Raw genomic sequence first — 13702 nt, 5'->3', positions numbered from 1 at the left:
CGGCAATAGGAGAATTTGTAAAGAAACATTGTGCAGCTCTTTAAGATCCAATATGTCTGTATTCTTAAAATCTAGTAAAATCCATACTGTCCACCATAAAGGGACAATGTGTTAAGTATTTTATTAGTCAAAATCAATGTCTTTTCATAAATATGTCCTTGTTGGTGTCAAAGGAACTCTGCCAATGAAACGACTTTTCTTTGTAAGCTTAGAATTTCTTCTCTTTATTTATATTGAACTGGTAAGCCCAAGAAGTCTTTCATGTCGTTCCACCATCTTGAAAAACTATAATAGCAGAGAGGGACAAAAAGCACTAGCCTACCGCAACACGTTTCCACAATGCGTTTTCCTTCAGAACACGTAAACCAGCTGAAATGGACAAGGATATCAGTGAGTACATAAGGGCTACCGTAGTTGCAACACGCATTTGGAAAAGTGAGGCGCTAGAGAGCACTATTTATTTCAATGCAAAATACAATGTCACCCCTAGATGTGGGAAAATCCTACTTACTGCCCCTTTAATGTGCAATTTTTGTATTCTTTTCCTTTTGCAAATTTATAATGCCCTTAGAAAATTTTAAATCTAAAGTCGTTATATGGTTCTTTGATGTTGTTTCTACCTTTTTAAGATAAACAGATGATCACTATAAAGTTTTGATGCTTAAAAACATACACACTATTTTATTTTTTTCTCAATTTTTGTTGCATAATCACAATTTGTCAAATTTATGTTGATTTGGTTGCTTCTAATTCCAGATTCAGTGGAGGTAGTCTCATACATCATTTCATCTGGTGATCCACAGGGGCTTTTCTCAGTAGATGCCCAGACGGGCGTCATCACCACAAACAAACCTCTTGACCATGAGTCCCTCTCCTGTGTTCTCCTGATCTTACAGTTCCACACAGGAACCTTTCCTATCTACAGCATTGCTCAGGTCAATGTTTCCATAACAGATGTCAACGACAACCCTCCTGTATTCCAGAAGACCTCAGGGCGCATCACAATATCACATAACACCCCTCCAGGGACACCATTCTTCATTGCACATGCTGAAGATAGAGACGGCGGGCTTAACGGCAAAATTCGCTACACGTTACTTCCTAAGAGCCAGTTGTTTACCATTCACCCACACCTTGGAACTCTCACTCTGAGCAATGACCTGTCTAGAGATTCTAGACAGAGATACGAGCTCAGTGTTATAGCAAAGGATGAGGGTCAGCCTTCATTGAACTCTACCCTAGATCTTGTGATAGAGATGGACTCTTCAGGCTTTGCAGAAGACACACTAGCCTTCGAAACGCTGGTTTACCAGGTGGAAATTGGAGAAAATGCTCAAAAAGACACCAGAGTAATTCAAGTTCGTGCTTATAGTTCCAGAGCCCGGAGCAGAGGAAACTTTGCCATGACATACTCTCTTAAACCTATCACTGGGGTGCCACCATTCAAGATCCACCCAGAGAGTGGATGGATGTTTGTATCGCAACGTCTTGACTACGAAACTGAACCCACTTACAGATTCAGCATCTGTGCAAGCATGCAAGATGGTCCAATGGAAGCCACTGCCACAGCAACTGTTGTGGTTGTGGTTAAGGATGAGAATGACAATGCACCTGTATTCGAAAGGGATGTGTATTTCTTTAGCATGCAGGAGGGACCATCCCCTCATGGGTTAATAGGAACAGTAAAAGCCACAGACAGAGATTCTCATAACAATGCAGTGTTAACCTACATCTTGCTGTCTGATGGAAAACACTTTAGCATCAACCCCAGAACAGGTCAGAATAACTGTCAAATTAATACTGAATTTCATTTAGATTCAAGTTATCCATCCCATTTTATACCTCAAGAGGTATCCCATCAGAGGCGCCATTGACATCCGTAGTGTTCTTTTTTCCTACTGTGAAAGTCAATGGGGCCTCTGTTTGGTTTGGTTACAAAAATTCCTCAAAATATCTTCCTTTGTGTTCAAGGCAAAGAAATGTATACAGGTTTGTAAAAACATAAGTGTAAAACTAAAATTTTGGGGTGAACTATCCCTTTAAATTATCTTTCTCTGTCTGTAGGAGAGATCATAAACCTGGTGGCTTTGGATCGTGAGGAGCAAGCACAACATGTGCTACGGGTGATGGTGACAGACCAGGGTCGTCCTCGTCTTAACGCCACCAGTGTTGTTTACATTCTAGTCACAGACATCAACGACAACCCCCCCCAATTCATGCACCTGCCTGCAACCAAACAGTTAAACGTACAGGTTAAATACAACACATTTATGTGTACTTTTTATTGAAGTTAATCTTCAGTTTTAGAGTTATAGAATTGTATATTGATTCTCTTTGTTGACATATATGACATTTACACATCATATGAAGCAGTCATGCAAGCTATTTAATGAATATGTGGATTCCTTCGCTGTCAGAAAAAAAGGTAAAATCTGTACCTTTTCTGTCACCGAGGTGATACCCTCAAAGGCTAGTTTTGTACCTTTATGGATATACAACACATTGAAATGTTGTACCTTTTTTGGGGAACAATACTTTACCCTGTACCTTTAAGGAACAATTTTGTACCAGTAAAATGTAATAGAAATGCAATAGAAAAGGTAAGTTTTTGTAATTTTTTTCTGACAGTGTTGGGAATCAAACAATCTTAATGTTTTTGCCACTTTATTAGAGATTTACAAATAGCAGTTTATTGGTTTACCAAGGTAAAAATGTCCAATGTTTAGTATTACCGCATCACTTTTTAATTACCGTTTAATTACCGTGTCACAGCTCAAAAACTCCTGTCCAGCATCAACCAATTTAAGCAATAACATGAGACAAACACATTCATTCACGTCTGCTACCATGTGTTTGCGATGATAGTGCTTCATTGACTGAATTGAAATCCAGAAATCTAGTTGTACTGACACATGTTTACCTAATATTTTGTTAGATAGACCTATCTTTTCTATTCAATTTCAATTAAATTATGTGATCTGATGAGTTTAAGCTTCTTCCTACTCTCTTTATTTCTTCTCGACTGCTGTGAGCGCTGGTGTCATGCTTACTCCTAGGTCATAAATTACACCCGATTTCTCACAACATACGCAGACAGATGACAAGCTGATTTGTTCTGTGTTTATATGAAAATCTGATTTACTCGTATTTTATCTGAAGTAAATGAACATGACCCCAAATGTGCCATGATTAATGTCAATGTTATTTATTTGATGTTTATGCAAACAAAATGGCACTTACATGTGAAATCAATTTTAAACTTGGTTTGCATTAGTACTTTTTTTTAATTTTTAGAAATTGTTCACAAAACCATAATAATATTGATAATTGTGGTGATTTTGGTCACTATAACCACAATGTAAAATTTTCATTCCATTTCATCTCTGCACTGTGCCATGCTCTACCAGTTGCTCTACAAGGAAAGCTATTTTAACACATATGCCATTTGTGTTGTTCAAATAAATATAAATAAATAAATAAATATATATACATATATATTTCATAAAATGATAGTTTGATAGAAAAGGTGATAGCACAAAGTATGGCTTAATATACTACATTGACATTGTCATCCAGCAGTTACCCTAAAATGGCAGATAAACTAATAAAATGTATACCTCTGACACACTGTAAATGCATAAATGTGTAAAGGTATAAATGTTAATATGTATTGATGGTGTGATACAGGTGTGGACAGGAATTCCAGAGGGTTCTGTTGTAATCAGTATGTTTGCTAAAGACCTGGATGCTGGAGAAAATGGAACTGTCAAGTTCTTCATTAAAGGTAAAAAAAATACAGAGAGGGCACTTGTACTTTGTATGTAAAGTGAACATATAGTACTGTGCAGGTCCTAGGCCACCACCAGCAGCTTTGTTGTTTTAGCAAAGTTTTGATGTCCGAAAATATAGGAAATTATGTACACAAAATTCAAATGTCTTCTTCAGATATCAGACAGTATTTAGTGTGACCTCTCTTGGCACTAAACACATCTTGAGCTTTTTTGAGGAGAATGAAGTCATTCAATTAGAATTAGAAATGAGGATTTCATTTTGGTGTAAGAAGTGGAAGGTAAGTTGTTAGGTGAAAGTTAAGTTTACCCTAAATACTTGACACTTTAACTTATACTTTTACACAGTTTTTAAAGGTAAACGCTACCGTTTTTCAATATTTTACTATGTTCTTCCCTCAACTTAGACGAATAAATACATACCTCTCCTTTCTCAATGCATGCACTTAATCATTTTACAGCTTGTGGTGAATGTGTTAGCATTTAGCCTAGCACCATTCATTCCTTAGGATCCAAACAGGGATTAATTTAGAAGCTACCAAACACTTACATGTTTTCGCTATTTAAAGACGGTTACATGATTAGTTACACAAGTATGGTGGCACAAAAAAACGTGGCAATTTTCTAAGCAGAAAAAAATGAGAACTATATCAAATGTTGGAAGAGCTCTTAGTTTGCAGCACTTCGACCTTGAGCGCAGTAACATCATCACTCCTGACAACTCCTCCTCTTGCTCAAACTTCCGTCAATACAGAACTAATGCTGACATAGTGGCCTAAAACTTTTGCACAGTACTGTATAATTAAAATAAGGAAAATGTTATTATGCTTACACACTTATGATTTTATCTGTGATGTGTTGTGTTTCTTTCGCATACATTTAGATGATCACATGGGGCACTTTAGTATTGACAGCCATAGTGGGGATGTCACGGTGACGGAGCAGTTCTCCTTAAACCCTCAGATGCACTACACCCTGAATGTGGTTGCTAAAGACAATGGCTCGGTACCTCTGGAAGAGACTGCAGCTATACACATACAGGTGCTCAAAGACCAAGTTTAGACATGGGAAAACACTAATATGTGTGTCAAAGGGGTTAAAAATATTTGGTTATTAATATAAATTAAGTCTACCATAAAAAGAAAAGTGCTCTAGCATTGTGTTTGAAGAGCTGGATTATTAATGTAAAAAGATTGAGGGTTCAAGCCCAGCAAAGGTTGATTTATGACATGCCTTGATCAAGATGGTTAATTTCTCATCCCAGTTGAATAATCCTTGTTCAAAGTGTATTTTAAATCCCTTAAATTTTCTCAGTTGCTGAGGGTGTATTTTTATTCTAGGTTTATGCATTTGACGAACAAAATGGACCCTCAGATTTCCAAGGCTTTAGACATTTCACCGTGCGAGAAGATGTGAGGCTTGGAAGTGTCATTGGTTCACTTGAGATTACTAAGGCACCCGATACACACTTGCGATATTCTGTTGTGGAGGGTGATGGCACTTTGCAGTTTGGTATCAATAGTGGCAAGCTCTATGTGGCACAGCATCTGGACTATGAAGTCACACAACGTTATTTTTTGGTTGTACATGCAGAAGCCCCTCCTACTTTCAATGCCACTGTATTTGTGGTGATCAGTGTTACTGATGTCAATGACTACGCTCCCTGGTTCCCATACAATGACAACATTGTGGTGTTTGGTGTCCATGAAGATGTTACTAACGGATCACAGGTGTACGCCTTTAACGCACGCGATGCAGATGGAAGCCTGCAAAACAGTGAGCTTTATTACAATTTGGCCTTTGACTCTGAACTTGCCAAAGATGAACTGCCTTTCCACATCAACCCTCAAACTGGAGTTGTCACGACAAATGCACAGTTGGATCGTGAGCACAGTGAGAGCTTTGTATTTAAAGTGACTGCCAGAGACCTTGTGGATGACCCTAATGATCAGAAATACTCCTCTGTGATAGCTCAGGTGATTCTGTTGGATGTCAATGACAACATCCCCACGTTTGTTTCCATGGAAACAGCTTCTGTCTCAGAGGACACAGAGGAGGGACATTTGGTTCATCATGTAAAAGCCAGAGATGAAGATGAAGGAAGTAATGGACAATTAATATACAGTATTATATCAGGCAATGAGAAGGGCTGCTTTAACATGGAAAAAACAGGTAGGCTGCTTATTGGATGGTTTCAAGGAATCTAGATCAGGGGTCTCCAACCTTTTTGTGAGCAAGGGCTACCACAATGGATAAAACAATCTAGAGGGCTACTTTTTTGATATAGTTAACTCAAATGTTTTCTTTTACTTCTTAATTTTATTTTATTTTACTTGTTAATATGTTTTATCATTCTTTAAAATGTTAACATACATAAAAGAAGCAAAGCTAATATAAAAAATATGTAATAAATGAATATTAATATTGAGGCTGTTAATAGAATGTGCTTTGGCGGGCAACTCACAGACTCCGTGCGGGCACCATGTTGGAGACCACTGATCTAGATGTAATTGAGAATCACTAAACCTACAGCATAAAAATTATACTTCAAAAATTGTTTCAAAAATGTTCCTGCTATTATATTCTGTAGTATAATAATACTGTATAATATAATAATTTTTAACCTTAAGAAAATTCCTGAGTAACAAGAAGATGCCTGTGTTTGCCATTTTTAAGATCATCTGAGGCATTAACCTGTCTGTAATCCCACTGTATTTCTTTTGTCTTGATGATGCTTTTGTATTTGGGAATTAAGGAAAGGTCTCTCTCTCTCTCTCCCTCTCTCTCTCCTCTCTCTCTCTCTCTCTCTCTCTCTCTCTCTCTCTCTCTCTCTCTCTCTCTCTCTCTCTCTCTCTCTCTTTTTCTCTGTCTCTATCTCTGATTCTGTCAGGACATCTGTATCTTAACTCTTCTCTGGATTATGAATCCCAGCATGTCCACATCCTCACAATCCAGGCCACAGACCGTGGCATTCCCTCTCTTTCTTCCACTCAGACACTTACAGTTGAGGTTTTGGATGTGAATGACCAGCCTCCTGTGTTCCAGCAGCAAGTTTACAATGTCACAGTTATGGAGAACAGAGAGCGAGGAGAGATTATTGTCACGGTCACAGCAGTCGACATGGACTCAGGTAACATCAAAAGTCTTAACTTTATTAATTTTAATTGATTACTCCATCCAGTTTAAAGTCATGCTTTGTTCAAAAGGATAGTTCACTTTAGAATGGGATCATCATTTATTTTCACTTTTGTCATTCCACACCTCTGTGATGTGTCATAGTTTTTGCACAGCTTTTTTCATATGTTGACACTGACAGTTGACTACATATGTCAGGCTCTCTCCTCTGTGGAGGTTGTTAGACATCGCCACTATGAACTGTGATGCATTTAGTTTGTTACAGAATGAGAGAGTTGCATGAGCTCACAATTCAGTTCCTTTAACCAAACATAATTTTATTAAATATGAATGAAAGAACATCTTCCCCATACACTTAACTAACCACTAGCCCTTATTATAAGTAACTGGGTCTTTAATGATACTGCTAGTTTCATGTGTAGGAGTAAGCGGGGCGCATACTAACGCTGGGTTGAATGTAACACATAGTTCCACAGGGCCATGAAATCTGTGCTTCTGGTCTTTTTCTCTTACTGTCAGTGGATGATCTACTGAAAATAAGTGAAATGTTTTGAAATGTTTTCCTTAAGATACTGGACAAATTAATTATATATAATTCAAAATATCTATGCATTTATATTGATGCAGAATAAAAGAATGCTTAGATAAAGGATCATGGATGGATAGATGTGTGTATCTATCTATTATAGCCAGATTCGTGAGAGAGATGGGCAAAATCCACCTCTAGTACATAGACAGAATAGTATTGAATTCTTGAATTACTGTATTATTTGTATTGTTTTTTAACAATTAACCTTAGGTTGGAATGTTTCCATTTCTGTCACTTTTGGAGTAATTGTATGAGAACGGTAGAAACAAACAACTTGAAGTTAGATTAGTGTTGTGCATTGTGCTCTGCTCTCCTCTACTATGCTCATTGTTGCTCTAAAAGAATATTGAAATCTCCATCATTTGTAATTTCCATTTTAGAATATGTGGCTGTTGCTTATACCACCACTAGATGGCAGTAAAGTCACTCACACAATTTCCATCAATAAACGATGCAGGCATTCATTTCACAAAGCCCCCATTTCCCCTCAGGCTTAAAAAGTTTTGAACACATTATTCTTGGGTAAGGCATAGTTAAAGTCTGATTGTTTCCATTATGTTTAAATATAAATAATGTAGGTTTACTGTTTTATAGTTAAACAAAAAGTGTATTTTAAAAACAATTGTCCTGTATGATGTTTGCCTCAAACCTTAATTAACATTAACTAACAATCTATATGAATATCAATGTATTTTCATAATTGTAGTTTACATAACTTATTTGTAAATATGAGGATGAAATCACAGGTATTTCTGGCAACCGTACTTGAAATCATTTACATTTTGGTGTAGTTCTCATCAATGCAGTAATTTTCCATTCTTTAGAAACCAATCATAATCTTGCAGACAAATATGACCTTGCATGTGAAAACACAGTTAAAGTCATTTTTGTGATTTACTATTTTTTCAATATAAAATCATTCTACATAATATGAAGAACATTCTGTTAAAAATGTATCTTGGTATCTTAAATATTGGATAAGAGTATGTCATAGGTTGAAATTACAGTAAAAGGGTTTAGTCTAGATTTTACATTCAGGGTCACAAATATATACATTTAATGTCCCTAATGTAACAATTTGAATATATGCAGTTTTTACAGTTATTATCACCAATCCTGAAAAAAATTACATATAAATAAATATAATTTACAGATAACAACCCCACAGACAATAATTGTAAAGTTAATCTCACACATCTTATGAAATATTTCATAACCATACTTGGTTCAATAGCACTATCATTACAACGGTGTAATTACCTACAGACAATTATATTCAGCATGAGTACCAACAAAAGTAGATCTTTTGTGGAAAAAATGCAACAATACCAATATTTATTTTTGTTTTTCCCAATGTATTAATGTATTTATTATAGGGCTGTCAAACTTAACGTGTTAATAACGTGTTTACACAAATTCCACAAATTTTATTAACGCACAATTAACGCAACACTCAATTTCTTGTTTGACTCTTGGTCTAGTCTATAGCCCCTAGTTAAATGAATTGAGATGCAGCCTTAAAAAGTAAATGTGACCTATGTGTCTAAATGAGTCTGAGGTTTTCATAAAATAAGTACATTAAGCCCTCGTCTAGCAACCCCAATGCTCTAAATAGTCATTAAACATCTAAAATCATCTTTTTTGTGCGATTTCTATGAGGTGGAGCCTACTGTCCTAAATGTTTAACTAAACTTAGCGCATTTATGGTTGTCCATCCACTCTGATATTTTAGTTTTGGTTTTAAAACATGCAGGAATAAGAAAATAAAGTGCAGGACTAATAATTTTTAAGGGAGATAAAGTTTGGCATCTGACTGATGTTAAAAGAGTTATTAAAAGAGAAAAGACTCGAAAACGATCCTCGCATTGACTGCATATACAACACGTGCACACAGTCGCTTGAGTGCCCGACCCCGGTATATAGACACATAAAAAGAATATTTTATATACAAAAAAAAAAAGGGCTGATGGTTCTGTCGAAAATGTAAACAGGCTGGTCTAAACATACATTTGTATATAGCATATATTTTTGTCCACATCCATGTTGATTAGAATATTAAAAACCTGAAGTGTTAATTAAAGGTAAATTTAGAACAGATTAAAAGGTGCGCGAGGTAACTCATGATAATCATGCGACTAATCTAGATTAAATATTTTAATCTATTGACAACCCTAATGTATAATAAAGCTGCTTTGCAGTAATCCATAATGTGAAAAAGCACTATATATACAGTACTGTGCAAAAGTCTTAGGCCACCACCACCAGCTTTGTTGTTTTAGCAAAGTTTTTATGTTCATCCATATTTATTCTTCACACTTTTTATTAAGATACAAACAGAAAATACAAGAAATATTTCCACAAAATTAAAAACAAAACAATTTTCAGGACTAAATGTCTTCTTCAGGCAACAGTCAGTATTTAGTGTGACCTCTCTTGGCACAAAACATATCTTGAGCTTTTTTGAGGAGACTGAAGTCCTGAAAGTCATTTGATTAGAATTAGAAATTAGGATTTAATTTTATTTAGGTTTAGGAGATCCTGCAGCTGCCTGCTATTGCTCAAGTGGAAGGGGAGTTTACCCTAAATGCTTGACACTTCAGCTTTTACTTTTACACTGTTTTTAATACTACATACACATTTCCTGTATTTTCTGGTTGTATTCTAATAAAAAGACTGAGAAATTAGTATACATGATCGCTAGGGCTGGGCAAAAAATCGATTTTTCGATTAATCGATTTTTTTTTAATGTGGTCCATTCAAAATCGATTCTCAAAGAGCATAATCGATTTTTTTCTGTCATATTTATTTTTTCAAACATTTAACGTAAGATTAACGTTAATCTAATTACTAGTCTTCTTCAGTAGATGTCACCCTCTGTTTTGCCTTGCGTGATGTTACCAAGAAGCGAGAGGCAAGCCTGTCATTCATTCATTCATTGCTTAAAATGGCAGTTTCAGGTGCTTCATCGATGTTGATGCTTGAATCTAGTATAAAAACCGACCCGAGAACCAGAATCGAAAATTGAATCGAGAATCAAAATCAAATCGATAGCTTGCGAATCGAAATCGAATCGATCTGGAACATCTGAATCGATACCCAGCCATTGCAAAAACAACAGATCTAATAGTAGCATGGTGGCCTAAGACTTTTGCAAAGTACTGTATGTATATTTTACTTGAATACAGTACAGTACTCATTCCTATAACAGTAACCTGCGATGTCTGCGTGTAGGTTTTTGGGTGCAAAACCTGTCATCAGGAGTAACCTGAGGTTTTATTTTTACATATTTGTCTATCACAATTTAGATCTGGAGCACCAGATGGCCTTGGTCATCAGATTGACATTTATTTAGTTAGCTAGCGCACTGCTGTTAAAAACATACATCCACCTGAATCATGTTTTGTTGAAGTTGATTGCTAACATAAATCAACAGGTCTCTGTGTTCTTTTTCGCACACTGTGTGTTATTTCGTGCGCCTTGACCCTAGTCCAAATATTCACAAATCTACCCGGTCCTTTTAAAATACCTCAGCCGCAATATCAGTGTCTGCCTGTCTTGGCCTTTCTGACGTTATCCTAGAACAGCAGTCAGGCCTCCTGCAGGATATTTGGAATTGTGTGTGATGATTCACTAACTCAAGCCATCTGTGCTAATAAAGGCCAGTTATTTTTTTTCTCCTTGAATTCACTCCTTTCAGCAGTGTGGTCTATGGTTTGTTCTTTGATTTTTATCTTCCATTACGTGAAAGCCCACAAAACCAGTGCGCCAAACGCTCCTTCCCGTCAGATGAAGATTAATACCGTCAGTAATTGATTTAACAATTTTTCTGTTACATTAATGCAGTTGATTTTAGTACAGTCATAAAAGTGATACATGATGTTTGTGGCTGGTGGTGAAGTGTTTCTCTGAGTGTGTCACTGGAAGTGTATTCTAGTATGTGTTTGTGTATTTGTGTCTGTCTTATTGTATCTGCTTGTGTTTACACTGCTGCTTTACAATGACCCCGAATCCAAAGTTTCCTCCAGTGTGTAGTTAGTTGTACACACGGTCCAGTTCTTGTTCCCTTTTCCTCTCTGTATTATTGTCTTTGCATGGGAATGCTGTTGATTGTATCAGGTTGTATTTCTTCTGTGCTGTTTCCATCTACAAAAGCTGAACTCTTTCAGCTGTCAAGCAGCCAGAGCTCAACTCTCCTTTATTTGTTGGCAGCTGTTGCACATAGGTCCTGAAGGCCGCACATGAAATTGATGTTTACTTGTAGTACTTAACCTCCCTGTCGTGATGTCATGTCATCTACAAGAAGATGTCAGAGCGGCTTCTTGTAGACAAGCAAACACTCTGAACTGTTGAGTACAGAATTGACCATGTGTGTGTGTGTGTACTGTATGTGTTTGTTTCCTACAGAGGAAAATGCTGCCGTGAGCTACAGCTTGCTGCCCAGTTCAGGATATGAGCTCTTCATGATAAACTCTCACACTGGTCAGATCAGCACCTCCACATGCCTAGACCGAGAGATCTGCTCTAGTTTTACTCTCAGAGGTGATATCTACTATTCTTGCAATCTCTCTACGTACTACTGCAGTTTATTCATCCCTCCAAAAGAACAAATGCCAAAATCATGCACAGATCTCTGAACTACTCACAGATCAGTAGTTAGTCTAGGCTGCTTTTAAGGCGCTTTTGAGACCTTCTGTGTTGTTTTCTTTGCTTTTTTAATCGTTATGGTTTTACTGTATTTATGTTTTATTAACATTTGAGCTTGCAGAATCTAGAACACATCATTTAAATGTGTTAATTTAAATTCAATGCATTTCCATCATCTCAATTTTGGACCTCTCACATCTGTTTTCACCTAACTGTAGAGCAAATGTTGAATATTTAGATGTTTTTCTCTTCAAACGTGTGCTTATGTTTAAAGAAACAGATTTTATTTATATAGTTAGGGTGTACTCACATTATCCAAACCAAAGGCCTGGGCTCACTTGCAGAGGTGGCCTGGTGCGTGGTTCACTTGGGCTGGGGCGCGAAAGGCTATAGTGTGAGCGCAATCCCGCCAGATTGCGTTTCAAAAGGAGACGTCAATTGCGCAACCACTCACCTTCATCTGCCTACGTTAAAACCTTATGATTCGCGCAGCAGGGTTATGTAAATGTCTGAGCTGCACACGTGACAGATCAACTAAGCAATATGATGACATGTGTAAGGGTTGTCTTTCATCGCGCACCAAACGTCTCAGAAAAAACACAGACTTAACATTACGATGGGTTCCAGTGTTAAAGGAATAGTCTACTCATTTTCAATATTAAAATATGTTATTACCTTAACTAAGAAGAGTTGATACATCCCTCTGTCATCTGAGTGCGTGCACGTAAGCGCTGGGGCGCACTGCGACACTTCGATAGCATTTAGCTTAGCCCCATTCATTCAATGGTACCACTCAGAGATAAAGTTAGAAGTGACCAAACACATCAACGTTTTTCCTATTTAAGACGAGTAGTTATACGAGCAAGTTTGGTGTTACAAAATAAAACGTAGCGCTTTTCTAAGCGGATTTAAAAGAGGAACTATATTGTATGGCGGAACAGCACTTTTGGGAGTACTTCAACTCGCCTGAAAAATCTAACACAGTCTCACCCCATGTCGTTAATATTTGACGACACTTGACCATTCGTCATATGTTGACGCGAAGGGTATACCTTTCGCATCATTTTTTGACGAACTGGGGACTTCAATACTATTACGTCCGTTGCATTCTCTTTCCTATTTTATTACCATTTTCGCGTCGGTTTAGGGTTAGATTACGCAAAATTAAACAGTGTACGCGAAATGAAACAGTTGTCACCTGGCGTTGGGGTTAGAGTTAGGTACGCGAAATGAAACAGTTGTCACCTGGCGTTGGGGTTAGAGTTAGGTTTGGGTAGGGATGTCATTATGTAAATCTAACCCTAAACCGACGCGGAAATGGTAATAAAATAGGAAAGAGAATGCAACGGACGTAATAGTATTGAAGTCCCCAGTTCGTCAAAAAATGACGCGAAAGGTATACCCTTCGCGTCAACATATGACGAATGGTCAAGTGTCGTCAAATATTGACGACATGGGGTGAGACTGGGCTGAAAAATCCGTTCCCCTTCTCCCTCTCATAATGGGAGAGGGAGAGTGTTACTGCGCCGAGTCGAAGTACTCCCAA

The 13702-nt window shown here is 37.1% G+C and overlaps 1 protein-coding gene across 2 annotated transcripts in view; it reads left to right on the top strand.

Annotated features, from left to right (window-relative positions):
- dchs2 (dachsous cadherin-related 2) overlaps positions 1–13702 on the top strand; it is a 64665-nt gene that overhangs the window by 27740 nt on the left and 23223 nt on the right. The window contains exons 5-11 of one of the 2 annotated variants that reach the window (XM_065254782.2): positions 757–1776; positions 2065–2246; positions 3688–3784; positions 4672–4829; positions 5129–5960; positions 6679–6918; positions 11917–12051. In XM_065254782.2, coding sequence (XP_065110854.1) covers positions 757–1776; positions 2065–2246; positions 3688–3784; positions 4672–4829; positions 5129–5960; positions 6679–6918; positions 11917–12051 — 2664 coding nt within the window. Of the gene's footprint in view, positions 1–756; positions 1777–2064; positions 2253–3687; positions 3785–4671; positions 4830–5128; positions 5961–6678; positions 6919–11916; positions 12052–13702 lie in introns of both variants that reach the window. The other variant, XM_065254781.2, reaches the window with a different exon arrangement.

This window comes from Paramisgurnus dabryanus, chromosome 4, assembly GCF_030506205.2.
Source record: "Paramisgurnus dabryanus chromosome 4, PD_genome_1.1, whole genome shotgun sequence".
NCBI classification, from domain to species: domain Eukaryota; kingdom Metazoa; phylum Chordata; class Actinopteri; order Cypriniformes; family Cobitidae; genus Paramisgurnus; species Paramisgurnus dabryanus.
Note: the sequence above shows the minus strand (reverse complement) of the source record. Positions and strands in the feature narration are given on the sequence as shown.